Source organism: Borostomias antarcticus (genome assembly GCF_949987555.1).
Source record: "Borostomias antarcticus genome assembly, chromosome: 7".
Lineage (NCBI taxonomy): Eukaryota > Metazoa > Chordata > Actinopteri > Stomiiformes > Stomiidae > Borostomias > Borostomias antarcticus.
In genome coordinates, this window is record NC_140240.1 from 5,648,800 (window position 1) to 5,675,031 (window position 26,232).

The window sequence follows — 26,232 nt, forward strand, 5'->3', positions numbered from 1 at the left end:
CTCCTGAGAAATTCATGGGAGCTGGTCTGGGAGTGATCTCAGGTCTGCCGGCCAACGGCACACCGGGAGAGCTGGATCCTCCGGACGCGTCGGGCTGGATGTCACGCTCTCGCTCTCCTGACCCATTCATCTCTCCAGGAGACTCCGCTAGCGAGCTGCTGTACCCCAGGAGCGAGCGGGATTCCGCACACCTCCTCCGTGCGCGGGAATGTCTCCCTGGTTTTAAGGGTGAGAGAGACTGGTCTGCGGGAACACTCCTAGATGGCTCTACCATGCGGGGGGGATCTCGTCAGGAACGTGCTAAGATGTGATGCTAGCTACTCCCCTGTGCATTGACATGCAGCACACAATGGCCTGCTTCCTCTTATCTCGTTCCCATGATCCCATTCCGGCAGTGCCTGTGATGGGGGGTGAAACGGGATGCAGTCAAAATGTTGCAGGTCCATAAACACACTTCTAACTGACAGACTGGGACCAGCCCACGCCAGAACGCCTGGCTTCCTACCAGGTCCCTTTATAGGACCGCAAATGTGCCGAGCTGGCAGCACTGGGCCAAACAACCAACTGTCAACACTTTTATCTGCTGTGCTGAGGGGGTCTCTCACAGATGAGTCACCTGCTCTGTACCTTCTACAATAACAACCACTTACCACTAGTTTTTATGTCAAATTTCCATACGACGCCTTGAGAAACAGTAAAGGTTTCCAAGACCAAGTGAGCTCCTGGTTTAGAAGCAGTTGGCTTGATTATTAACAACGAGCATATGACGGACATCCAGACGAGAGCAATAACGTCTTTGTGTAAAGATTTACAACTGGGCAATAACATTGCCTGAGGGGTTTCATCCCTGTGATAGCTAGCTAGCTACATTGTTAGCCAAACTTCCCCTCCATTCCAACACACATGCCCTCACACACACACACACATACGCACGCGCGCACACACACGCACACGCACACAGACGTGTCCTGGAATGAACTCACTGAAGCAGATGCTAAGGTTTCTGGAGACCTTTGACACTCGAAACCACATGAAAGTCTCTCACATTAAGCCAACAACTTTTTCTTTTTCTTTCTATCTCCATCTCTGAGGAAGTTCAAACAAAAGGGACTGCGCCGCTTGACCCCAGGCAGAACAATAGACGCCGGCGACAATGTGGGTCTTCTCTCTGCAACTCTGACTGGGAACAATGGGGGCCTTAATGGCCATGGCTTTCCACATCACCACAAACACTGGCCTTTAACACAAAAGAGAGAGAAGGGGGTGAGACAGAACAGACAATCGATATGTAGTGTGTGTCTCCGTACAAATATTCACATTTCAACCTCTGTCTCGGCGGTAACAGTCACTTCCCTTTGCTGTGAGCGTGCCTCCTCAACTACACAGATTACAACAGCGAGCGCCGGGCCTTCTTTGACTCAGGGCAGAGTCTACGCCTTGCGCTTTGCACACGACAGCTTTTGTCTACCTGGGGCGGCGCTGGAGCCTCATGGCGTCCAGGGTGACGGGGGCCGGGTCAACTGTGAGGGTCGATATATTCCGACCCTATCAAAGTGGCCCTGTGAGGTTCTTCACTCATGAATCAACTGGTTTGGTTTAAAAAGTAAGAGGAACACTAATGGATTCCTCAACTATCATACAATTGTTTTCTGCATTTATCATATTTATTAAACTGTGTGCAGTTGAGAAGAGCGAGACGTGCTGGAATGATGTAATGATGAGCTGTGAAATAAGAGGTTTGACGACGGGGCCCCACCCCGGGCTTGGTGGTTTGTTATCGGCTAGGTGTCACTTTTCAGGGTAGGCCAAAGACCCGGGCCAACGCACCAGCGTCATGTTTCCTGCCTGCTGACACCGCGATGACCGCAGCGAGGCAAGCACACACACACACACACACACACACACACACACACCCACCAGCACGCGCACAATCATTTACAGGGGTGACAGTGACAAGAGTGACAGGGCAAGGCAGGGCAAGGCCATCGCCGGTGCGGTGAATGGAGTCTGGTAACGTGAATCAAGTCATGCGTGCGTATCGGACTCGCACAGTGAGTATCAATAATCAGGTCACGGCCTGATTGTGGCCCACATCCGATCTGTCACTTGCTGACAGCAGTGAGAGAAAGAGAGATCCGGACGATGAGATTAGATTCCTTATAATCGCTGCTCTAGGTGTGATGAAACCTGACTGTGAAACCACTCCTTTTGAGAGGGTGTGATGGTACACCCGAACCACAGGCGTATAGAACTCCAGTCGTAGATTTCCTTCTCTCTTAGAAAGCTCAGCTAACTGGTAATACAGTACAGAGATGAACATGTTTAGGTTATGAGCACTGGGGTCCACTCACATTTTATCATGGAGTTACCTACAGTACATAATCTGGATTAGATTACCTCATAGAAAATACAGTAGCTGTGGGTCTAGCAGTCATGAACATGAGTAAACAGGACTGAATGTGGTCACCGACTGTGATTCTCGGTACAGTATGACCCAGCGGTATCACAAGACCTTTGGGAAAGAATAACATTTCAAAACACTGGTGACCCAGTTAATACTCCTTCCAGTTTTCTCAAACTGCCTCTGGCGGGTAATGTGCATTGTATCATAGTGCCCCCTCCCCTTCACGGTCCCTGCTGGTGTCATTTTCTCCTGTTTCCTGTTTTGTAACAGTCACACTCACAACATTAAAAACAGTCACATCACACCGAGATCAGGCCCTGCCCCTCACAGACCGCAGGCCGGTCAGCTGAGCGGCGCCGGCGGAGGCGGAGAGGCGGGTGAGGCGTGGGGGAGGTGGAGAGGAGGGTGAGGTGGAGGGTGAGGTGTGGGGGAGGTGGAGAGGAGGGTGAGGTGGAGGGTGAGGCATGGGTGAGGCGTAGAGGAGGGAGAGGTGGAGGGTGAGGTGTGGGGGATCTGGAGAGGAGGGAGAGGTGGAGGGTGAGGCGTGGGGGAGGTGGAGAGGAGAGAGAGGTGGAGGGTGAGGCGTAGAGGCAGGTGAGGTGGAGGGTGAGGTGTGGGGGAGGTGGAGAGGAGGGTGAGGTGGAGGGTGAGGTGTGGGGGAGGTGGAGAGGAGAGAGAGGTGGAGGGTGAGGCGTAGAGGCAGGTGAGGTGGAGGGTGAGGTGTGGGGGAGGTGGAGAGGAGGGTGAGGTGGAGGGTGAGGTGTGGGGGAGGTGGAGAGGAGGGTGAGGTGGAGGTGGAGGGTGAGGTGTGGGGGAGGCGTAGAGGAGGGTGAGGTGTGGGGGAGGCGTAGAGGAGGGTGAGGTGTGGGGTAGGTGGAGAGGAGGGGGAGGTGGAGGAGGGTGAGACAGAGGTGGGAGAGGTATAAATGCACTGACCTCCGCGGATTCCCTCCAGGGGGTAGAAGAAGGCCACCAGCAGGTTCATGAGCACGGCCAGGTTGAAGGAGATGCTGCTCCAGAAGGACATGTTGCGGGAGCACCAGTACAGGACGGGCTGAGCTGTAGGGGACGGGAGGGGACGGGAGGGGAGGGGAGGGGGGGGTTGCCGGCACAACAGCTGTCAGTAAACAGTAAACACGGCATCATGAACACGTCTGCACCAGAAACGGAATCATGCATTCGCAAACCACGACGGCACCACAAGACACTGCATTCCTGCAACTCTCGACGAGGATCACAAGAGCGCATCACAGTATACAGTACAGCTACAGTACTGACGATGTACAGTAGCAGGAAATGCACTCTGCAAGGGTTTGTTCCACTAATGCCAAAATGCAGAGATTCTAAACAGTCTACCTGCGGAATCTGTGTCTAACGCTAGACAGAAAGACATGAACCACCAGGTGTTAAATATATCTCAGAAATGTCTTGAGTGTTGAGTTGAGTGTTTGACATTGGGGGGGGGGGGGTAGTTGCAAGATAAGGCAAAGATTGTCTTATCAGGGACCAAAATGAACATTTTACTTTCACTTAATCTGTGGTGTGTACAGGTACATTGCTAGCAGCCTAGTGGTAAATGTCTACTGCTGACTTAACTACTTTCTACTGTTGCAGGAAGTCATTCAGTTTTTGCCTTGTTTTGCCTGTTCTTGAAGTCAATTTCCGATCGCATGCCATTTTGTCAGTGTCTTAATACTGCACATGTATCCAAATTGAGCAGAGAGCCAACTATAGTATACTGTAACACTGACCCTAAAAAGTCTCTCTGCTCTTAAATACCACATAAGGGGGTGAGGCAATACACCCAGAAGGGTCAAATGCAGGCCAGTTAACAAAGCAAAAACCAATCAGCATGCCTATCTGGCATGAAACAATCCTGTGGGAAGAGTGATGTCCAGAGCTGGGAGGGGAACTGATCTCCTGACCCCCCCTCACACACACACACACACACGCACACGCACACGCACACGCACACGCACACGCACACGCACACTCATACTCTCACTCTCTCTCTCACACACACACGCACACGCGCACACACGCACACGCACACTCATACACTCTCTCTCTCTCTCACACGCACACGCACACGCGCACACGCACACGCACACTCACACTCACACTCACACTCACACTCACACTCACACTCACACTCGCTCACTAACCACATGGCTGTTGGTCAGCGGGCCGGATGTCATGGTCTCTGCTACTCTCAAAGTGCATTTTTACATTGTAAAAGAGGAACTGAGGTTGGAGGACTTTTAGATAGAGAAGCTCCTGCACTCATGACTTGGGGTTAGTGCCAACGGAACAAACATGGCCCCCCTCTCTCACAGTGCTGATTCATTCAGATAAGAGGCAGGCTGTCACGTGTCGACAAAGTGCACAGCACGGACCACCTCCTGCAGCACTCGCACAAGGACAGGCCCAAACACGCTCCCAGAGCGGGAACAAAGACGGCAGTCACACTGCACCCCACAGGACGAGAGAGGGAGAGGGAGCTACTGCAGGGACACGCCTTTAAAAACAGGGAGAGGATACGAGTGGACTGAGGGCCGCTGGCCTTTCTGATCAAAACACGAGAAGGCATCACCTCACATTTGGGATTTCAAATCGGTTTCCAAAAAATGCCTTCTGAAAAAAAAAAGCTCACTTTCATCAAATACCTGAACAGGATCAATATCCCACAGCTCCCTTGTCATGGCTTCAGATCCCACGCTACTATTATTACTATTACTACTACTACTACAGGTACTACTACTACTACCCATCACTACTACCCACCCCTCCTCCATAGCTCCCTGCCCTCTCTCTGACCTATCTTTGCCCGCCCTGGCCTCCTCTCCTGTGGGCTTGGAGCCAGCGGGGGCTGCGCCCCCCATGGGGGCGGCGTTGCGGACTGTCGGACGTTCAGCCTAGCGGACAGAGCCGCCGGAACGTAGCCTCGTGGGACCATCCCGACCTAGCGAGCTCACTTTGGTCTCTCTCCACAGATCAGTCTGACCTTCCCTCCGTCTCAGACGATTCCGGCCGGAGGGAGTACTTGCCTCGACAGACTAACTCCCCACGCTCAAACCCTCCTCGAACCTCAAAGAGACAGGTCGCGCGGGGTCAGCTCAGGGAAGTAAACAAGTCAACGGCTCTCCCTCTCGCGTGCGTGTGGGTTCGTGTTCTTTTTGATGGTTACAGTTCTCAACTCTTCTAACCCTTACAACAAAGTCCCAGAGCCAAAGGCGTGTGGACTGACATGGCTGGTGAGAGAGAGAGAGAGAGAGAGAGAGAGAGAGAGAGAGTACAGTATCTGCTTTTACATTCCTGACCTCCCGGCGTCTTGTGCTCGGGCCTGAAGGCATCAGTCAATCAGACATCATCTTGATTATAGGTTCTCTACGTTCTCACGTACTGCATCTGACATCCTGCCAACACGTCATACCAGTCTTACAGTGTTTAAAACTTAGCCTTAAATCACCTTATGTCATGAAGTCTAACTTATCAGGTTTACAGGCCCTCTCTCCTGCCCTCCCTCCAGGCGTCAGGGTTAGGTCGGGGTCGTACCCTCCCACCAGGCCTTGAGCCTTGCCCTGAGGGGCCTGGGGGGGTCGGGGAGGGGCGAGGGTGTGTAAATCAGGTCGCTAAGGTAGAGAGGAAGGGAAAAGGACGCACAGGGAACCGTGTTTGCGTTACCAGTAGCCTCTTGAGTACCTCGCAGCTTCTTCTGCCAGTTCATCTCGTTGAAGAGGTCCTCGGAGCGCAGGAAGAAGTCATTGATCTTGCTGCCCTGCTCGTCGCGCTCGGTGGTGTAGTACACACGCAGCTTGGACTCGTTGGTGAGGAACTCGCAGATGTTTGGCACGGGGAAGACTATCTGCTCCATGGTGCGATCCAGCCGCACGATCTGGACACAACCACAGCACCACCTGTCACAGACACTCTCTCTCTGGGAGGAATAGGCTACTCTAGGCCTTGGTCTGACTAGGCCCAATACTTTATAATCAGCTAGTGTCACTTGGCTGTGTAAAGAGGTAGCCAACCCTCACCAAGTGTAAGGGCTACCGTATTAACTGGCTTCTATTTGTATTTATTTTTGTATTTTTTAAGTCTGATAAACTTTTATAGATATGTAGAGCTGGGATAGTTTGTTTTTTTGCGGCACATGACACTTCAGTCAAAAGGTTTGGAGCATTGTAAACCAACAGCATTCTTCCAGATCCCTGATCACACACCAGGACACGTGCAAGCATGCCATGTCTCCAAATGCAACAACAACGAAAAAAAGTCTCACATAGCAGGCCAAGAATAACAGCATGACTGTCCACATGCTGAATGGGAAACAAAATGTCAAAAACATTCTAACGGTGCAACTGCGGTTTACTCAAGAGATAATCAAACAGATATTACAGTAGATCATAAAAAAATATATTAAAAAAAAATAGCACGCCAGTCAGAATTGCACAGAAAAACAGTGCAGAGATAGGCGACTGGCGGGAGCAGAGCCAAGATGGCCGGGTCCACGGCCGAGGCCAAAGGGCTGAAGGGACTGACCTCGATCTGAGCCGTGTGCTTGGCGTAGAACTCCAGGGCCTCGTCTCCCTCTCCGTACGTCCCCCCGGGCTTCAGCATGGCCTGCAGCTCCTTGTTGTGACGGGCCAACTGAAACAAACCCGCAACGACACGTTCGCTCACAACAACCAATGATATCGACAGCTCGGCGGGGCACAGACGCCAGACGCCGCCGCCGGGAGGGGGGGGGGGGGGGCGCTCCTCTCCCAGTGGGGGGCCCAAAAAAAAAAAAGACCCCGGCTCACCTGATGGGCCAGGATGTAGATGTTGTGGCCGACGTTGCGGGGGGAGGCTGCGTGCTCCTCCTCACGGTCCTCGTCTTCCTCTGGCTCCTCCACCTCCACCTCGCCCTGCATGTAGGCCTTTTTGATCACCTCCACCTGTCGGAGAGCGGACAGTCAGCCCTGCGTCACCGCCGCGGGCGGTGGTAGGCCGTCGCGCCCGGCTGAGACTCACCAGCTCTTTGGGTCTCATGTTGTACAGTATCCTCTCGGCGTTCTCGCTGTCGTGGCGACTCTCCATGATGGCCAGCAGCAGTTTGGAGGCATTATTCTGGGATGGATGAGGAAAAAAGAGAGAGCAGGGGAGTTGGGATAGTAGGACAGGAAGGCCAGTGACAGTGAAATAAAGAAAAACAAACTATGTACTGTATGTTATTCGACCAGGAATAAGGACTCAATGTTACCTTGAGCTCCAGCACCAAGTCCATCCTCTTCTTTCCCAGAGGGTTGATGTCATTGAGGATCAGAGCAATGATGATGTCGATACCGTTGCATTCATGGGTGGCAATGCAGTTCTAACGGAAACATAACCGGCGTTGAGTTTGTGGTGGTTATGGAGTTGAGTCAGAACATCTCGGCAAACCTGACAACTGTGACAAACTAGGGGCTTTTGTTTAGTCTGATATGATCCTACGGTATTTGTGGCATTCCATCTATGGAGCGTTTGCTGAGGCATTTTCCCTCACAGCCTCAGAGCCAGGAGCCTGTGAGACCAGCCGGCTTCACACTTACAGTAGCCGGAATGACCCTGCTGCAACAGGAACAGAGGGTGCCACCATCATGTGTAAACAACGCTAATCCACCCAAAAGAACAAACACAGGCATGGTGCCATGAGTAGAAATGGCGGTGTCAACGGAGGCGCGAGGCCTGGACATCCTGCTCTGGGTGTGCGGGGCTGTGTGCTGTTGTAAAGAGCATGAACCGTAGTTACAGCACTGCATCAACGCCAACCCAGCAATGACTGAAACAGCGACGCTGCTTTCAATTTCATTTAAAGTAATCTGATACAATCTTTCATTATTCTGTGTCCTGTATGTGAAAACATGCCTATCCACAAGAGGAAGTGTGTGTGTGTGTGCGCGCGTGTGTGTGTTTGTGTCAGGTGTGTGTGTGTGTGTGTGTGTTTATGTCAGGTGTGTGTGTGTGTGTGTGTGTGTGGGTGTGTGTGCGTGTGTGTGTGTCAGGTGTGTGTGTGTTTGTGTCAGGTGTGTTTGTGTGTGTGTATTTGTGTCAGGTGTGTGTGTGTGTGTGTGCGTGTGTGTGTGTGTGTCAGGTGTGTGTGTGTGTTTCTCTACCTGGTTCTCATGGCAGGGCCCCTGGCAGTACTCGGTCAGGCTCTCCACGGTCTGGTTGATGAGGCCCACGTTCTTCTCGTTGATGTAGAGGCCCAGCAGGCCCAGCCCCCCTGTGGTGCTGCCGCAGATGCAGTCCAGGAACTGCAGCGTCTCGCACACCAGGTTGTAGTTGTTCTTGTTGTTCTGACAGCGCAGGAAGTTCTGGAGGGCGAAGGAGGGGAAAGACGGACATGCTGTGACATTATCCCTCACACTGTCATCCTATCATCCTAAATATCCTAAAAATGTAGTCTTTTTATACTGTTTTTTTTTTTTTTTTTTACTGTTAGTAGAAAGGCCTTGACCTACATACAGGTCTAGGTCTCTGTGACTGAATGAGATATATGTGTGTGAGTGTGTGTGTGTGTGTGTGTGTGTGTGTGTGTGTGTATCAAGTCATGCAGTATTGGCAACTGTTCTTCCACACTTTTACAATAGCGCGCAACTACATTTCTCTTGCTGTCCTGTTTACCAGAACGAGAGCAGGATGACCGGGACGCACTGTGAGAGAAAACAACCACATAACAAAATTAGTTGAATTGGACGCCGGTTGGCGCTGTCCTCTCTTGAGGGCTTTAGTTCAGAATCCGTCTGTGTTATCAGGTGACGAGTCAGGGCTTCGGCCATGTTTCTAAACATCTCGATGAGATTGGATTAGATTATATGCTTTGAGGGTGGATCGGGGTCAATTGGGCCCATCCTTGGTGGCCAAGACTGATAAGTCAAAGTGATTCAACTATCTGCCATCTAACAACAAGGCCCGTACACAGGAAACTCTGGAGGGAAGTTGACTGAGACATTAGACCATGCCACCTCCAGACACCACCACATCCATCATAGTGAAACTAGACCCAACACCACCACATGGAAAGACTTGCATCATGCTGTTCCACTAGAGATGCCATTCGGCAGACATCTGGTTTCATTTCTGTATTACATGTCTGGTGATGAAATTCTACAGAATTACATGGAACTACAGTAAACGGGTAAAGTTCAACTGAAACAAAGGAAACCGGCTTGCGTGTGGAGCGGGGCGCAGCGCCCCCTGGTGCGGCGACTGACCTGCAGCTCCCGGTTGTGGTTCTCGCAGAGCAGCTGCATGAGGCGCAGGATGGGCTGCATGATGGTGATGATGACGCTCATCTCGCCCTCCTCCTGGCCCTTGTCGGCCGCCGTGGCGGCGGGGCCGTCGACGCCCGCCAGGTGCTCGTCTGACTCCGCCTCGCGCCGGTAGGCGGTGAAGGCCTTCTTGGTGACCGCCGACGCCTCCGCCAGCTGCTCCTTGGCCTCCTCGGTCACCACTGCTGCCGCCGCGACCGCCGCGTCTTTAGCTGCGAAGCACGTACGCAAATGAGTCGGACACACTCGCAGAGGAAGACGGACATCGCATGCACGCGAGAGAGGACCCCGCCGGACTAGGCTGTAGCTCCTAAGACCTTTACCATGGTAAACGGGAAATGGTAAATGGACTGCACTTATATAGCGCTTTGATCCAAAGCGCTTTACAATGGCCTCTCATTCACCAATTCACACACACACACACACACACACACATTCACACACCAATAGAGGCAGCTGCCATGCAAGCAATTTGGGGTTTGGTGTCTTGCCCATGCACACTTCCGACATGTTGACGGGGATGTGATGGGAGGAGGCGGAATTCAAACCGTCGACCCTACGATCATTGGACGACCCGCTCTTCCTCCTGAGCCACAGGCGCCCCACAATGGGGCCCTGACCTGCACCGGCGTGTGAAGCTACTGCGATATGTGTAAATGTGCATGCCTACGCAACAGTACATGATTGGTGTTTATTTTGTGAACAGCTGTGAGCAGGACTAATCCTGGCGGGTGGCGGGGTGACCCTACTGCCCACCCCCCCCGCGCGGCCAATCAGGCCTGACCTTTCTTGCGGGCGGGCGCGTCTTTGTCGGGCGGCTCCTCGTCCTTCTTCTTGGTGCCCAGGTCGCTGGTGTTGACCGTCACCGTGGACTTGATCTCCTGCTGCGCCAGCTTCATCCTCTCGTAGAAGACCTTGAAGAACTTCTCCGACTTGTCTCCGGTCAGCCGGCAGAAGAACGAGCGCTGCGGACGGACAGGGGACACACAGAGGACAGTGGACACACAGAGGACAGGGGGACACACAGAGGACAGTGGACACACAGAGGACAGGGGGACACACAGAGTACAGGGGACAGACACGGACACCTTTACCCGAGGTTCTGAAACTGGCTGACCCGCCGGCCCTCTATGACCGACTATGACTGCGTCGTTTGCCCCCCGCGCTACAGGGGAGCACGCTGCTACAGGGGAACGCGCTGCTACAGGGGAACGCGCTGCTACAGGGGAACGCGCTGCTACAGGGGAACGCGCTGCTACAGGGGAACGCGCTGCTACAGGGGAACGCGCTGCTACAGGGGAGCGCGCTGCTACAGGGGAGCGCGCTGCTACGGGGGAACGCGCTGCTACGGGGGAACGCGCTGCTTCGGGGGAACGCGCTGCTACAGGGGAACGCGGTGCTACAGGGGAAGGCGCTGCTACAGGGGAACGCGCTGCTACAGGGGAACGCGCTGCTACAGGGGAACGCGCTGCTACAGGGGAGCACGCTGCTACAGGGAACGCGCTGCTACAGGGGAACGCGCTGCTACAGGGGAACGCGCCGCTACAGGGGAACGCGCTGCTACAGGGGAACGCGCTGCTACAGGGGAACGCGCCGCTACAGGGGAACGCGCCGCTACAGGGGAACGCGCTGCTACAGGGGAACACGCTGCCCCGTGTTAGTTGGCAGTCTGTCCACGTCTCAGCGGCGCCCGCTGCCAGAGGCCCTTCCTGCGGAGTTGCATAACTCAGCTCACTGCCAAGAAAACAACCTGGAGAAGCTCTCTCCCTCTCTCACCTGGCTTCACCCCCTCGCCTCTTTGCACTTCGGGCACCACAACACACTGGCACTCTTCAGTACCCCGTGTGCACACGACACACCCACACACACGCACGCGCACACAACCACAAACACACACACGCCGTCTGCCAACGTAACTCAAAGCAAAGTTCACTTTCCGCAATTCTACTAGAGATGTCTGACAGAAGCAAAGTTTGTGACTAGTCTGAGCAAGCAGCAACCTAAAAGTACATTTCATTCGTAGAGTGGGTCTACAAAACCAGGACTTGGGGACAACCGGCTAACTTTGCAGTCCCGTACAGGCTATACGGTCTCGTGTGAAAGGCCTGGGGTGCATGCGTGGAACCGTTGTTTTTTTCCAGCCTGGTATATCCTGTCCCATTCCTTTGACAATCCTCCTTACATAAGAGCTGTAATCAACAGAGTGGTTACATGGAGGGCATACTGTAGCACCTCAGCTCAAACACTGTTACATCAGCCTGGGGGAGGGGAGGGGAGGGAGAGGGGGGGGCGTCCTGCCCTATTTTTCTTCGCCAGACCAGAATTAAGTAAGTGTGTGGTGTGAGAGGGAGGGGAGGACCAGGGGGGAGGGGGGGGTTATCGCATACTGTAGATTCTATGGCGGTTTTGAAAGCCTGTTACATAAACAGCCTTCTTTCAAGGCTGAGCTCATTGAAGTTGAGTTGCTGGGAACAGCGGGGCGTGCACACACGCAGCTCACACACATAGTAGTGGTACTGTACACACACACACACACACGCACACACACACACACACAATAGATAAAGAACACTGATTATGCAAACTCTACATGCATGGAAAAGTGGACCCTAGACGATCACCTGTCGCACGCTCAAGATATGAATCTTAAGGAGCAGGTTAAATCAAAGCGAGTATTGTCGTCTTTCTATGTAACTTCCCTGAGAACCCGACGGGGAAACGCACAAGAAAACAGGCGGCGCGCAGAACCGAGATGAAAACAACATCCAGCGATGGTGATCTGATAAGCAGAAAGCAACGCTTATGTAAGCAGGCCGACCAAACAGCCTCGGGGTTCAGCTCCACGAAAGCAACTTTATAACATTAGCGGATTCCAATGAGAAGCCCTCATGACCGTGGCCATAAACAAGCAAATTTCCCCTTGCCGACCAGTAGGATGACGGTAATTATGTCGACACCTGACTGCCATATGACAATATGGAGAAAACAACCTCCTTTGCAGAAGAGCAGCAGGCTGGCCCAGGGGTTTATCAAGGCTTCCCCCCCCACACCTTTAGTCTCTCATGTCTGGCTTTAAGGGACTTCTCTGTGCTTGTTCTTTATATAGTCTAAGCCGCCAAGACACGGTGTACAAATAGTGTCCTACTTCTCGCGTGCTAGGTATGCACAGTAATTGTGTCTGCGGTTCAGAAACTCCCACAATGCCTCGCATTGGAAACGCACTCCTCTCTTTGTTTTCGCCGCCTTTTCTGTCCGATAGCCAACGGCTTGTAATCTCCTCGCAGACTTAGCGTTATGATGGAATATAATCATTTAAAGACGTGTTATGGGTGAGTGAGAGCGGTCACCGTCACCTGGAAACCATCTCGCGCTCAGCGCCGCACACTCATAAGCCCCGCGGGGCTCGGCGCTGCTGATTCATCCCAGGAAGTGGCCAGCCTGTCCTTCTGAGGGAGCTTAGTTCCCGTAGGGCCCACTACAGACCGTAGCAGGACCCTTAAGCCCCCCCCCCCCGGTACGGCAGCCAGAGGCCCCCTCTGACCCAGGGAGCATCCGTCACATACAGTACAGTACAGCAGGCAGCAGCCCAGTCCTGGGCCTCTCTCGGAGGGGGGGGCACAGCCGGGGGGGCAGGAGGGCTGTACGCTAGGAAAACAAGGTCATTCTGCATTCCTCTTTCTCTCCCCGCCCCCCCCAACCAACCCCCCGCCCCCCCACCCCTCAGCTGCTGTCCCGGCTCTTGGCATCAACAAGGTTCGGTTATGTAAGATCTATTTATACCGCTATACTCTCCCTCCCTCCCCCCTCCTCTCCCTCCCTCGCCCCTTCTCTCTCTCCCTCCCTTCCTCCCCACTTCTCTCTCTCCCTCCCTCCTCTCCCCAGACACCCCGGCGAGCGACGGAGCCATCGCTGTGATCAGAGTAGGGCTGGTAACCACGGAGACCCGCGGCAGTCGCAGATGGGATCTGCGGGGGTGTGTGGGGGGGGGAGGGGGTGACACCTCTCTGTGCCGCTCTCACGCGCAAGCGCGTCAACACGGGCCAACCGGCGGACCGCCAAACCGCCCGCCGCTGCCATCCACAGAGCGGAGTCGCGGAAGGGCGACAGAGAGACCGCTTAATAACAGCGACCGGGGCGTCAGAAGTGTCTGATAGCAGTGGAACTAGGCGAGAGCCTGAGGGGCGGAAATCAAACGTGCAATCATGATGCGGAAAAAAACACACACACAAAGACAAGCAGTCTTTCCGGAGGAGCCAGAGAGTGACAGCTGAAGTGTGATCAGGGTGCAAAGGGAGGGAGGAGTGCGCGTGTGTGTGTGTGTGCGCGTGTGCCTGTGTGTGTATGCGTGCGTCTGTTTTATAATGGTGCTCCTGGTTAAGACCACACGAGAAAGACCGGGTCTATGAGCTTTCAGGAGTTGACTGAAAGTAAACCTTAGGTATGAGCAGAGGTATCAATCAAGGCCGAGCAGCCGTGGATGACGGTGTGCTGCAGCGTGCCTGCGATGAGTAACAGGGTTGACACCTGCTCCACTCCGTGACATGAAAGAGTCAGGGGTCACGGGGAGGCTGGGGGAGGTAGAGCTGCCATGGCAACGTCCACTGTCATTACATAACACAGAAAATACCCCCCTGTGGCTTTGAGGAGGCAACGTGTGTGTGTGTGTGTGTGTGCGTGTGCGTGTGCGCGCGCGTGTGCACGTGCATGCAAATGTGTGTGTGGGTGTGTGCGTGCGTGCAAACGTGTATATGCGTGTGTGCTCGACTTATACATTATCTATTCTGCAAAGATACCTCACACCATCCTATTTCTGTTAAGTTATGTAGGCCACAAGCTAATGTTTAATACAGTTGTGAGCTCACACAGCAGAGATAGCGCAGTAACAGGTGCGGAGCCACCAGAGCTCTGTGAAGAAGGACAGGCCGGTCCGAGAGGTGGAGACATTCATCATTAGAGGATTCTTCCTTTTCATCAGAACAAAGCATATCCTCAGAGCACAGCACACATTTGAGATCTCCCAACGCTGGGCATCCATTCGTTCATCCTTATCTCATGAACAGACTTGAGCTCACATACAAGAGCCAAGACAAGACTCTAGTTTTAAAAAATGTCTACAGTACGTTTGAAATTGCCAGTCACAAACAATTAAATGTTATTAAGCTGCTAAAAAAAACGCCTTGGCTGTTTTGATGTGAAACTAGCTAAAAGTGGTCCCCCCCCCCAATCCTGTCCGGGGAGTGTGCAGTAAAAATCTGACAGCAAGTGAATGATTTCCAGGTAACCTGATCAAATCAGATCCTTCTCCCTCTCAACCTTTCTGGTACTGGTTAAAGTTTCCCAAAAAACTGACCCTGACCGCCTTCTTGAAACCAGAGGCAGCCAGGCGTAGCTGGCCCGATATAAAAAGCTTTTGTTTTTGAAGAGTTCTGATTCCAAGGAGCACAATGAGCATCGATTGGACCGTCTTCAAGGGAAATCTCTAGCATGCGTCACACGCACCGGATAAAGGGCGGAGCGCTGTCGAATCAGAGCCAGGAATTAAGTTATGCTTCCATACAAGAGTCTGATGTCAGCCCACTTTACCCACTGCCAGTGGTGCGCTGGCCAACAGCGTGGGCACCGGCGCCACTGGCTGAAAAGCTGCCAGGAACGCTAGCAGGCAGACAGAGGCAACCGATTGGCTCTTCCCACTAAGCTGAGTTACCAGAGTCGCACTGGTAATGCCGCTGGAGCGTTTCCACACAGGTGACATCATCAGGAACATCCTGTTGTTTCTGAAGACTTGCTCAGAGCTTCGGCCTGTTTGCTTAGAAGCAGGTACAGTACGTTGTGTACGGATGCCTAAAAACATAAAGGAACTTTGTTTCGTTTTTTTTCCATCATGAAGCTTTTCTTTGTGTGTTTGGTCACAGTGTTCCAGAGACTGGGGAGCCTAAGACAAGGCTACTGTAATTCAGTCTAGCAGAATATCTTGTGTTCACAAAGAGTGGGACTACTTCAAAAAATATATAGAAAGAAAAGGGAATTCAAGTGGATCTTAAGTGATATGGAACCTAATTCCAGCTTCATTAGCCAAGGAGAGGAGAGGAGAGGAGAGGAGAGGAGAGGAGAGGAGAGGAGAGGAGAGGAGAGGAGAGGAGAGGAGAGGAGAGGAGAGGAGAGGAGAGGAGAGGAGAGGAGAGAGGAGGAGAGAGGGGACTGGAGAGGAGGACTGTGACCTGGCTCACTTGTCTCTGTGTTCAATAACAAACTTATCTTTCTCACCAACGCTCCCTGGCACATCCAGCCTGTCCCTTCATTACCCATCGTTATTTAATCCTGTTGGCGTAGCTACGCCAATGGATTACCTGGAAAAACAAACAAAGTCCAAGGGGAACTCTGGGGCTATGTTTTTGTCCTGTTTTTCATTTCGACAACAAGAGCCCCTCTGTCCCAGAAGAGGGCCAGCAGGCCTGCAGTTATGTAAGAGGGAGAAATGTGATGCGTCTGCTGATACGTCTTCGATTCACTCAGCACCATACGTGATCCTGCTACAAAGCTCACTTGTCTCCCTCAATAGAGAAGAATAGAGCTGATGGGAATTATGAGCTCCACACCCAATAACACACTTTCCTTCTATGAGCGGATAGTGGCTGACGTGTAACTTCCTGCCAGAAGCAGGTTTTCCGACATGGGGTGGCATAATGTTACGGATTGGGAAGAAATTGTTCTTGTCATTCGTGGACAAAACTAAGCTTGGAAAAAATAAAATAAAATAAAATGTAGCTGCCAGCAGCAATAACGGGGGGCAAGCGCAACGAACGCCTCAAAGGCAAAAAGCGAAACATGCCATGGCCACTTTTGAGCTATGTGGCCAATGAAAATGTCAATGAAAATGCCATAAAAACACAACGGGTGCTTATATCTACATAAAAATCTGGCGATTTCGAGTCCAATTACTCAGTTGCAGAGCAGGCCATGACCTACCCTTACAAGCAATAACCCCATTTGGCCACAGGGTGCTACAGCAATAGATTGTGTTTTATCTACTTTTAAGAATTTTAGGTTGTTATAGCGCCACCCTATGGCCAATCAACTTCCTCTTTCTCCCGTGACCATTAGGCATGGCCCTCTACCACTGTACAAAGTTTCAGAAAAAACGGCATGGTGGTTAGGCCTATACCGGAAATTAGCTCTCTAGCTCCCCAATTTTATTTGATTGGGCCAATAATGGAGCTTTATCCTCCCTTTATGGGCGGTGATATACTTACAAAGTCTTGTGGTGTTCTATCAAATCGTTCAGAAGTCATAATGTGAAAAGCCACGCCCTCAGCAATTTTCATTAGCGGATAGTGGCTCTGTCTTTTTACTTTTCAAACCTTTGCCGAAATGTAACTTTAGATATTGGTCCCTATATTGTGTGAACCCAGGTTCATGCAGATTGGTGAAACATACTAGGAGGAGATAGATTTTAAGCGTTTGAAATATTAAAAATGGCGGAAAATTATTTCCATGAGGAGAGACATCAGTATGCAAAGTTCCATGACTCTATAGGTTAAAGAGCATGCCTGTTCAAAGTTCGCAATTTCATTCGGTGTCAGATGTGTTCCAAGACTTCCAAGTGTTCCAAGCACAAGCCTCTACCATTCTGCCAAGTTTATAAGAGACCAGTCGGATATACTGTATTGTAGGTGCTGCCAAAGACTTCCATTGTGGAAAAATAATAAGAAAACTACCAATTAAAATAGGGTGCCTCGCACGTCAGTGGCGGTGGCTGCCAAATCTCCCAGGAGGGGCAATTCATCTACAATGAATGAATATGAATGAAAAACGAAGGAAAATTTCACAGTGATCATCAACAATATGGGTTGACATTCATCAGTTCACCCTCAAAGACACCTTTGGATGTTAAGGCAACTACTTTACATTAATTAAAAATAAACTGACTCTCACTCTCAGTTATCACATACAGTAGGCCTACATTTTATTTAGGTGTAGGAAATCTTGAATAAAGAGCAGTGACACTGGGGCTGATAATGTGCAATGGATGAAACTATTTAGGCTACTTATTACATTTACATCTAAAAGTGGGGAGTATTTTTTGTGTAGGCTACTTTTATCTTTCTATTTCATTTGATTTGACATAGCCTACTGCTACATTTGGTCAGGCACTGTCAGAGGTAGGCTGTAATTGACGCATGTGAATAACCTGCCTGTACAGTAGCTAGTTGTCCATGCAAGTTGTTTTTCCGCAATATAGGAAACGGCTACATTGACGGTGATTTCTTAAAAGGCCTACACATGTGATTTAAGCATTTAATCCAAATAATTAATGACTGAATTGAGTTTGAGTTGCTCTTAAAGTCGCACTGAAACGGACATTTGAGATCATCCAACTTCCCTAGTTTGACGTATTTCCGACACAAACAAGCTATGAGGGTGGGACATATGTTTAGAGGAATTTGATTGGAACATTGACAAGTGGACGGGTTTTAAGAACTTTAGACAGATTTGATAGATGGATAGCGTTGATTGATGGGTAAATGTCGTGAGATTATTGGCCTAAAATCTAAGGTACCTGTTGTCGTCATTGCACGTGACCTACCGTTTTCCAGGAAGTAAGAAATTATATACTTTGATATAAGATGACAACAAAAGTAGAATTTTGTAATTTTTTTGGCATACATCGTTGAATAGGTGAACACTATGACCAATTATGTGAACCAAAATGGGACAGAATGCTTTTTTCATTTCAGTGCGACTTTAAAGCTAGCCATGTTGAATATGACTCTAGCTTGGAGCGAGCTGTGTTATTGTATGTACTGTATGACATAAACACGTTAGTGCTGCACCTCCAGAACCCATAGAGATACATTACAGGGCCTATAATACGAAATAAAATATTTTACATAAGTCTGTCAGAACAAGCTGGACAATTTTCAACAAGACTGCAATCAAAAGGGGCGGCTCTCCACAGAACACCACTTGACGCTGATTGGACAATAATATTCAGAAGCAGGACAAACTAGAAGCTACTAGTGTAACCAGTAGAATGTGACAAATGTGAATGTGAAAAATTCCTCTCTCTTTTCCCAGTGACATCCGTCACTGTCGCACGTTCGTGCTCGGCCCTCTAATGAACAGTTCCTTCACAGAAGAGAAATATGAGTAATAGAGGTGGTTTCCCCGCTCAAACACACACACACACACACACACACGCACGCACGCACACACACACACGCACACACACACGCACACACACGCACACACACGCACACACACGCACACACACGCACACACACGCACACACACGCACACACACACACTTGTGAGAAACTGCAGACTTGGCATCAACACCCGGGCTGGGCCACCACCGAACAAACACATGACTTTGCAAACATTACCAACTAGTGACCAGGGTGCAAAGAGAAGGCACACCCATGAAACCCACAGTGTTTATGCTGGATTCAGCACACCGGAGCTCATGCCTCTTGTGCAGTGTTGGGCAAGTTACCGAAAATTACCGTTACTAGTTACTGCTTTCAAAGGTAATTGAGTCGGGTCTTTAGATTTAGATTCTCTTTGTAGAAGCGTGAAGTGGTTTTACTAGGTGCTTGTAAAGATTATAATTACTATTCTTTGATGTGGATAAAGTTCTCACACCTGCACATGGACTACACTTCTCTGTAGGCTAGAGATTGAGTAATTCATGGTGCTACAGTACCTCAAGGTGCCACCCCTTAAGCTCGGGTGACGTTAGAACATACAGGAAATCTGTTGTCTGCAGTTGTCGTGGCTGTCCATTTCACAACGCCAAATTAACTAGTAACTAGCCCATTTAAAATTTGGTAACTGTAACTGTGTTACTAATTTGGAAGAGTAACAAGTTACATTACTAGTTGCTGCCAAAAGTAGTGGAGTTACTAGTTCCTTTGTAACCTAGTTACTCCCGACGCTGCTCTTGTGTAATACCGAACAGAGGTGGGGAGGGAGTGGTGGGCTGTGGCCATCTCGAAAGGTGACCCCAGGGGATACGGGAGGCTCTGTGTCACCTTGGGGCCCCTCTGTACCCTCTGTCCCCCAGCACAGCCTGAACCCGTCCAAAAGCCCCGGAGGTAGATTTGGAGGCTCACTGCCCTCGGGCATGTTCACCCAGGCGAGATCTTGTGTAACAGCAGTCATGTGTGTGCTCCTCTCCACCCCAGGACTGCCCAGGTAGGGCAAACACCAGGCCATTAAGAAACGGACCTTTTTGTGCAAAACACGATCACACACAATCACACGCTTACACATGTAATTGCCCTACAATCAGCCCATGCCGTTCTCTCCCTCCTCCTCCTCCTCACCCCGTCCCGCTCTCAACCTCGCCAAGGGGTTAGCAAAGTGCTGCGTTGCCGTAGCAACCCCCGGGCTGGCTGGCTGTCGGGGAGGGGCGATGGCGTGTGATGTGGCTGGCTGCAGACGGCGGACACGTGACTGGACTGGTTCTCGCTCCACCCCCCCCCCCCCCCCCCCATAACCCCCACCCCTCTCCTTCTCTCACACCTGGGAACAGTGAAAGGAACTGGGACAGGCGGGGCGTGAGCGTTCACACAGTCTTCTCATCTGCTCTGTGTTTTTCCAGTCACTGTTTGCTTCAATTTGAATGAACACTTAAGAAAACTGTCTCGGTAATAATAAAAGCTCATTCTTTTTTTAGCCGGCCATTTTACTGGCCCTCGGCAGATGCTTGCATAGCTCCAATGCCATGAATACATGTGCAGCTTTAAAAAGGCACAGATAACATCCACCTGTTGAAATTCCAACCATCCAGTCACATTCATCAAACCTGGGGGCTTTTGCTCGCGAGGCTCTGGTTGACCTGACCCTGCCCCTGACCCTGCCCCTGGCCCTGCCCCCATTGGGCGTACTCCCTCACCTGGATGACCGTGTTCCCGCCCTCCAGCAGGGCGATGGCCAGCAGGATGCTCTCCTGGAAGATGCGGTCGCTGGTGGCGTTCATGATGAGGTCGATGACCAGGTCGGAGGCGCCCTCCCTGTCCAGGTGGCACTGGACCTCGGCCAGGGTCATGTCGCCTTTCCCCGCCACGCCAGAGCTGACCACCACTGGGGAAGAGGAGGAGAGAGAGGTCTGTCACAGAGCCACCGACGTGATCCGCTATCCGGAAGCCCTCGAATGAGTGAGTGAAATATGAATGACAATGTGAGGGTTCAAGAGGGGACGCGGTTCATGGACAGGGCCCGGGTATTGGACACTATAATAGGGATCGTCAGTCACCCTCCCCTGAAATGCGTTTCCTGTCTGTTTCTAGACCCCCTCCACACCTCCAGTCCACCCCGCCACCCAGGCAGGTGCTGTAGGAAGCTGTGGAACAATGGCCCCCAGAGGAGCTCTCTGCCTGGCTGAGCAGGTGTGTCCACAGCCCTCTCTAATCGGGAGCCGCTGCCGGTCGCCTGGCAACAGCACGGTCGGCTCTCGCCTGAGGCTGGAGGAGGGGGGGGGGGGGGGGGGGGGGAGGCCGGGTCTGGCGGTCCGAGGGCTCAGAGGAGAACGAGGCCAGGAACGTGAACAGGGGCTGCTGGGAAAGAGCCGTGACTCATCCCTGCTGTTCGAGCGAATGGCAAGTGTATTTTTATCCCCCGAGGCACCGACTCGTGTCCGTCAGTCTGGGTCGACGAACACTCAGACGGACAGACAAGGCACAAAAAACATGCACACGTGCACATACAGTACACACACACACACACACACACACACCTGCAGGAGTCTTCCCTTGTCCTCCGGGGCTGAGGGGGCCATTGCTGAAAGTCGTCAGGCTGTCTCTCCTCCCTCCGATCTTGAAGTTCCCGTAGTATCGATTCACCAGAATCTGCCGCAGGGCTTCCCCCTGATGGAGACAGGGGCCGTCAGTCCAGATTCCACACACACTTATCACGACACAAGGAGCTCCGATATCCGTGTTCTTGTGACACCTTAGTGGTAACAGGGCTATTTGGATATACCCGACATGTCGAGAATATTTGTGAACCACCAACATTATGGATGTATGCCAACTGTGACAAAACATAACAGAACAGCGACATGAAAGTTGGAGACAGGCAGAGAGATAGGCATCTGAGATAATACTGACAAAAAAAAACACATTCAGCTTATTTGGGATTTCTCCCAAAAATCTGTTTGTTGAAAAGCAGAGCAGGATCAATCCTGAACTTTGCCCCCCTGCTCCGAGCTGCTAGCCTAAAGAGATGTTCCTCTGAGAGAGGCAGCGGGGTTAAACCCAGCCGGACCTTCCTCATATTCAACCTTTGACCCGGGGCCTTGCTGAGCTCATCTGCCCCACCGATCTGACCCCTCTCTCTCTCTCTACAGTATGCACGCTCACGCTAAGTGGACTCATCTTTGACCCTGCACTGGTGACGTCCACGTGCTGCCCCATGCTAGTCGGTCATGTGAGGCCGTGTGCTCTCTTCTCCTCGCCACCGCGTGGGTCTGAACCGGCTGGGTGACCGAATGCAGGGCCTCTGAACGGGCCATCCCCCGCAAGTCGCCGGTCCCCTGTGCCCAGTGGCTGCTTAGTGGGAGAGTGACCCCCAGGAAAGGACGGGGGGGGGGGTGCACCAGCGCATCAGAGCAGCCGGTCATGGCCCAGAGAGAGAGAGAGAGAGAGAGAGAGAGAGAGAGGGAGGGAGGGAGAGAGAGAGAGAGAGAGAGCTTGGCAGGGACTCCCTCTGGCAGTCCAGACCAGGCTGTACTATACCTACCCTTCTCTGATCCTCCAGCTGCTTCTGTGGTTGGTTGGGATCAAGCTCCTGAGGGTGAGGTGAGTTAGCAGATGCAAATAATAAAAAATAAATTAGGAAAACAAAACAGAAAACAAAAAGGGAGGTGTGTTAATGTTAATACTGTGCAAATTAGTCACTTTCTTAGCATGCAGGGAACTGGGGCAAATTACATCATGCTGTTAACAGTGGGTGGCTGTAATGTTGGGGTGGGAGCAGGGTAGGAACATAATCATGCAAGGCTTAGTGGAGGAGAAATGGTTTAAGAACCCATTAAAGAAGTCTGAAAACGAAATGAAAACCGATTTGCTGGAATAAATAAATACCCTCTCAATATGTTTGCATTTCAAAATCCAGTCAAAATTGGACTTTCCTGCCCAGACTTGGCGTTTGGACGGTTTCAGTCCACAAACCTCTCGGTGCAAGCGGACTCCCTCGTTACTTTGCAGTCGCAGCGAAAATGAAACCATGTTAATTACGTAACAGAGTGACAGGCTGCCAGAGGGGAGAAACGCAAGCCACGGGAGAAAACACGCAGGCCGACCCAGGTTACATAATGGAACCGGCGCGCTACTGACACAGTGTTCCCATCTGCCGTGGAAAAACACCCTGCCTGCATCACCAGCAAAACCGCTACAAAGACCGTCAGGAAACTGGAGTTCACTCATAAAAAAAACGGAGGGTGTACAAAGGGTTGAATAGCAGGAGAAGGAGGGATGGATGAATGGAGGGCGGTGCAGTAAGGTGGGATGAACGAGGGTCAGTTCACAGCAAAACAAAAGGTCCACGAGGGGAAATATTCAGTGTTTTGGTAAGAGGAACCGGGATTAGGAAAGATGAGCGGAAGGATTTTTCCATCTACATGAGTTGGTGACTAACACCGAGAACGAATGTAATGGACAAACGATCTACGACGACCCATATAGGAGCTGGGAGGGACAATATGGGTGTTGAACACACCTCTGCAGGGACTTCAGGCTCAGGCGGAGGGGCCAGCTGATTGGAGACAAAAAGGGGTTAGTGAAACATTTAGACGCAGCGTTAGTGATGTTGGCGCCTATCAGGACCCCCACCAAAGAGCAGCTCCCTCTCTGGGCACACCGACTACAGTACAGGCATCTTTCGGGACACCTGTCTGCGGGAGCTAGCGGAACCGGGTCCTACCAGCTTCTCCAAGGACTGGCTGTGGCTCATCGGGTGACCCATCATGTGCCCGACAGAAATAAAAGGGCATGACTCAAAGCCAAGCATATCCTTAAATGACTGCATGGTTTTAAGCAGTGCTAATGTTGGAGCACAAGTCTGGGTTACACAAGGCTACTAATCACTATAGGCCTATACGGTATGCTCCTTCGGGAACTGACCAGAGAACATGGTCTATGGTACAGTAGGTATGCATTAACTATACAATAAAGGCCACCTGGTCAGCTTCATCAGCCTAGCAGTGAACAGGGAAGACTATGTAATGAGGGCAATTCCACTGCTACTGGGAGGATCATTCATTCATCTGAGGAACTTGAGGATGGGTGTTTATTAGCTAACACGAAATGTTATTTGGGATATACAGTACTGATGGCCTGCTGTTAAAACAAGAAAGGCAAACTGACCTTTCTGAAGCAAACCAGACATGCAGATATGGTACATCATAGAACAGTAGCAGCGTGTTATCAATGGGTCAGCCAGTACATGCATACACTCTAACACATGCAAATCCAAACAAACATCAATGGAAGAATCACACAGGATGACACAATAACTCAGCTGACACTCAAGACTCCATACCAGTAGAGCAAACAAAACCAAAACTCTTGACTGACATTTAAATACCTGTGGTTATATGTGGGAGACTGAAGCAGTGCTAAGTGAAAGGGCAGATGTACACCACAGTAGGGGTTCACCATAGCTCAGTAACACTGTCAAGCTGTGTCTGAGTAATATTGAGACTAGACAAGAATCTCCCCTTATTGACTATTGACGTAAACGCATTGATTTCCACAGGAAAGGAGATAATGCCTACAAACAAAGGCAGCGGTTGAAGAATAATATTCTTCTTATTCCTTAGAAGATGACCTTACGTTTCTGGGCTGGGGGGGAGATACAGAAACTTAAGGTCATCTTCTAATCCGGTTACAGTTCCGACGTCACTGTGATGTTGTCAAGCTGCACTTCAGCTGCGCTCCCGGACTCCCGGTTGTTATTGCGTTCCCCATCTGACCAAGTTTCTGGGCTGGGGGGGAGATACAGAAACTTAAGGTCATCTTCTAATCCGGTTACAGTTCCAACGTCACTGTGACGTTGTCAAGCTGCACTTCAGCTGCGCTCCCGGACTCCCGGTTGTTATCGCGTTCCCCATCTGACCGTCTGTTGCCTGCCTCCTAATTGATTCCAGCCACTGGGTCGCCCATGCTTTTCCCATGGAGCCAACGGCATATCAGCTGGCAGCGGCGCAGGACACAGCTGGCCGGACCCAGGGAGGCGGACTATGAGCAAACCAGCGCATGCAGGGTCGTTCATGCGAAGGGAGTCGATATGAACGAGACGGGGCCAAACGTGAGTTCACCTTTTAGGGGGCTTACTACCACGTTTCTCCACAGCGAGATTAGCCGTTTCCTCTGAGGAATTTCCACCTGTTTCTGGTCTTACAGCGGAGCCTCCATCTGTGGGGGTTCCGTGTCGGAAGCACGCCGGCAGTCGGCCGTTAATATTACATAATCGGGCCCCTCTCCTAGTGACAATGACTATCATCGGCCTTCACCATGGAAGGTTCCGGGCCATAGAGACAGATGACTACGGAGAGAAACAGCAGACAGACAAACACGGGGGATGAAGGACTGACACGATGACACTTTGTACCAGTAGCAAGCTTGAAACAGAAAACAGATGAGGTCTGCAGCACACCTCCCTACCCACCCCCCCCCCAGCCCCCCCAGCCTGGCTCCCTGTCGATGCTGCTCGGGGCCCAGCCCTACAGGCCGGGCGAGGTGAGGGTCTGCCGACGTCCCTCGGTAAACAGTGCTGCTGCGCTTTTATTGGCAATTACTGCTGAAGGTCACACATCAGTGGAGATCCTGAAATCCGGGCGGGGGAAAGAAAAAAAAAAGAGCCCCTAGCCCTTATGTAACCGCTGCCTGAGAGCTGGTTCTGGCTCAAGAATCGTGCAGCGTGGAGGTACAGAGGGGGATAACTGGGACAGTGCTGCATGGTGCACAGTAATGTCTACAGCTCCCCCTGTTGGAGGGAATAAGAGATGCAGGCCAGGGTCCCCCCCACCCCACAGACACACACCTCCACATACACACAGGAGCACAGAGGACAGACGACAGCGACGCCGGGAGACAGGCAGTGAGGAGAGGAGAGGAAGGAGCACGGACAGAGGTGATAAGAGAGGGAGAGAGGGGTGAAAAGAGAGAGAGAGAGAGAGAGAGAGAGAGAGAAATCGGCGTGACAGCGGCTCGTCGGAGGGAAAGAGGGAGCGAGAGAGACAGACGGGGCGAATGAGAATCCGCCGCGCGCTCGGTCCTTCCGGGATAACGATGTGATTGCGATCAGCTGGCCCACGCTGCGCGGGGGCGAGGCGGAGAGAGGGAGGGAGGCGCACGCGGCAGACACACGGACGGCCGTGCTCTCCCCTGCATAGAAATCATCTCCGTTATATAACCCCCCCCCACCGGCAACCAGCATATCGGCGTCCCAGAGCCATATTATCTCGGCGGGACCCTGTTACATCACCTCCACAGCGTTATACCTCCCTCCCCTCCCATCCCCTCTCCTCCT

General features: G+C 51.7%; 1 protein-coding gene across 1 annotated transcript in view; it reads right to left on the reverse strand.

Annotated features, from left to right (window-relative positions):
* The window catches only part of itpr1b (inositol 1,4,5-trisphosphate receptor, type 1b), a gene marked incomplete at its 5' end in the record, with an annotated part of 80,697 nt that overhangs the window by 16,440 nt on the left and 38,025 nt on the right, over positions 1-26,232 (reverse strand). The window contains 13 exons of the mRNA XM_084441244.1: positions 3,341-3,463; positions 6,107-6,299; positions 6,947-7,054; positions 7,210-7,344; positions 7,421-7,516; positions 7,650-7,760; positions 8,542-8,742; positions 9,643-9,911; positions 10,484-10,664; positions 20,597-20,774; positions 21,433-21,566; positions 22,441-22,488; positions 23,419-23,454. Of these exons, the coding sequence (XP_084297370.1) occupies positions 3,341-3,463; positions 6,107-6,299; positions 6,947-7,054; positions 7,210-7,344; positions 7,421-7,516; positions 7,650-7,760; positions 8,542-8,742; positions 9,643-9,911; positions 10,484-10,664; positions 20,597-20,774; positions 21,433-21,566; positions 22,441-22,488; positions 23,419-23,454 (1,813 nt within the window). The remainder of the gene's footprint in view (positions 1-3,340; positions 3,464-6,106; positions 6,300-6,946; positions 7,055-7,209; positions 7,345-7,420; positions 7,517-7,649; positions 7,761-8,541; positions 8,743-9,642; positions 9,912-10,483; positions 10,665-20,596; positions 20,775-21,432; positions 21,567-22,440; positions 22,489-23,418; positions 23,455-26,232) is intronic.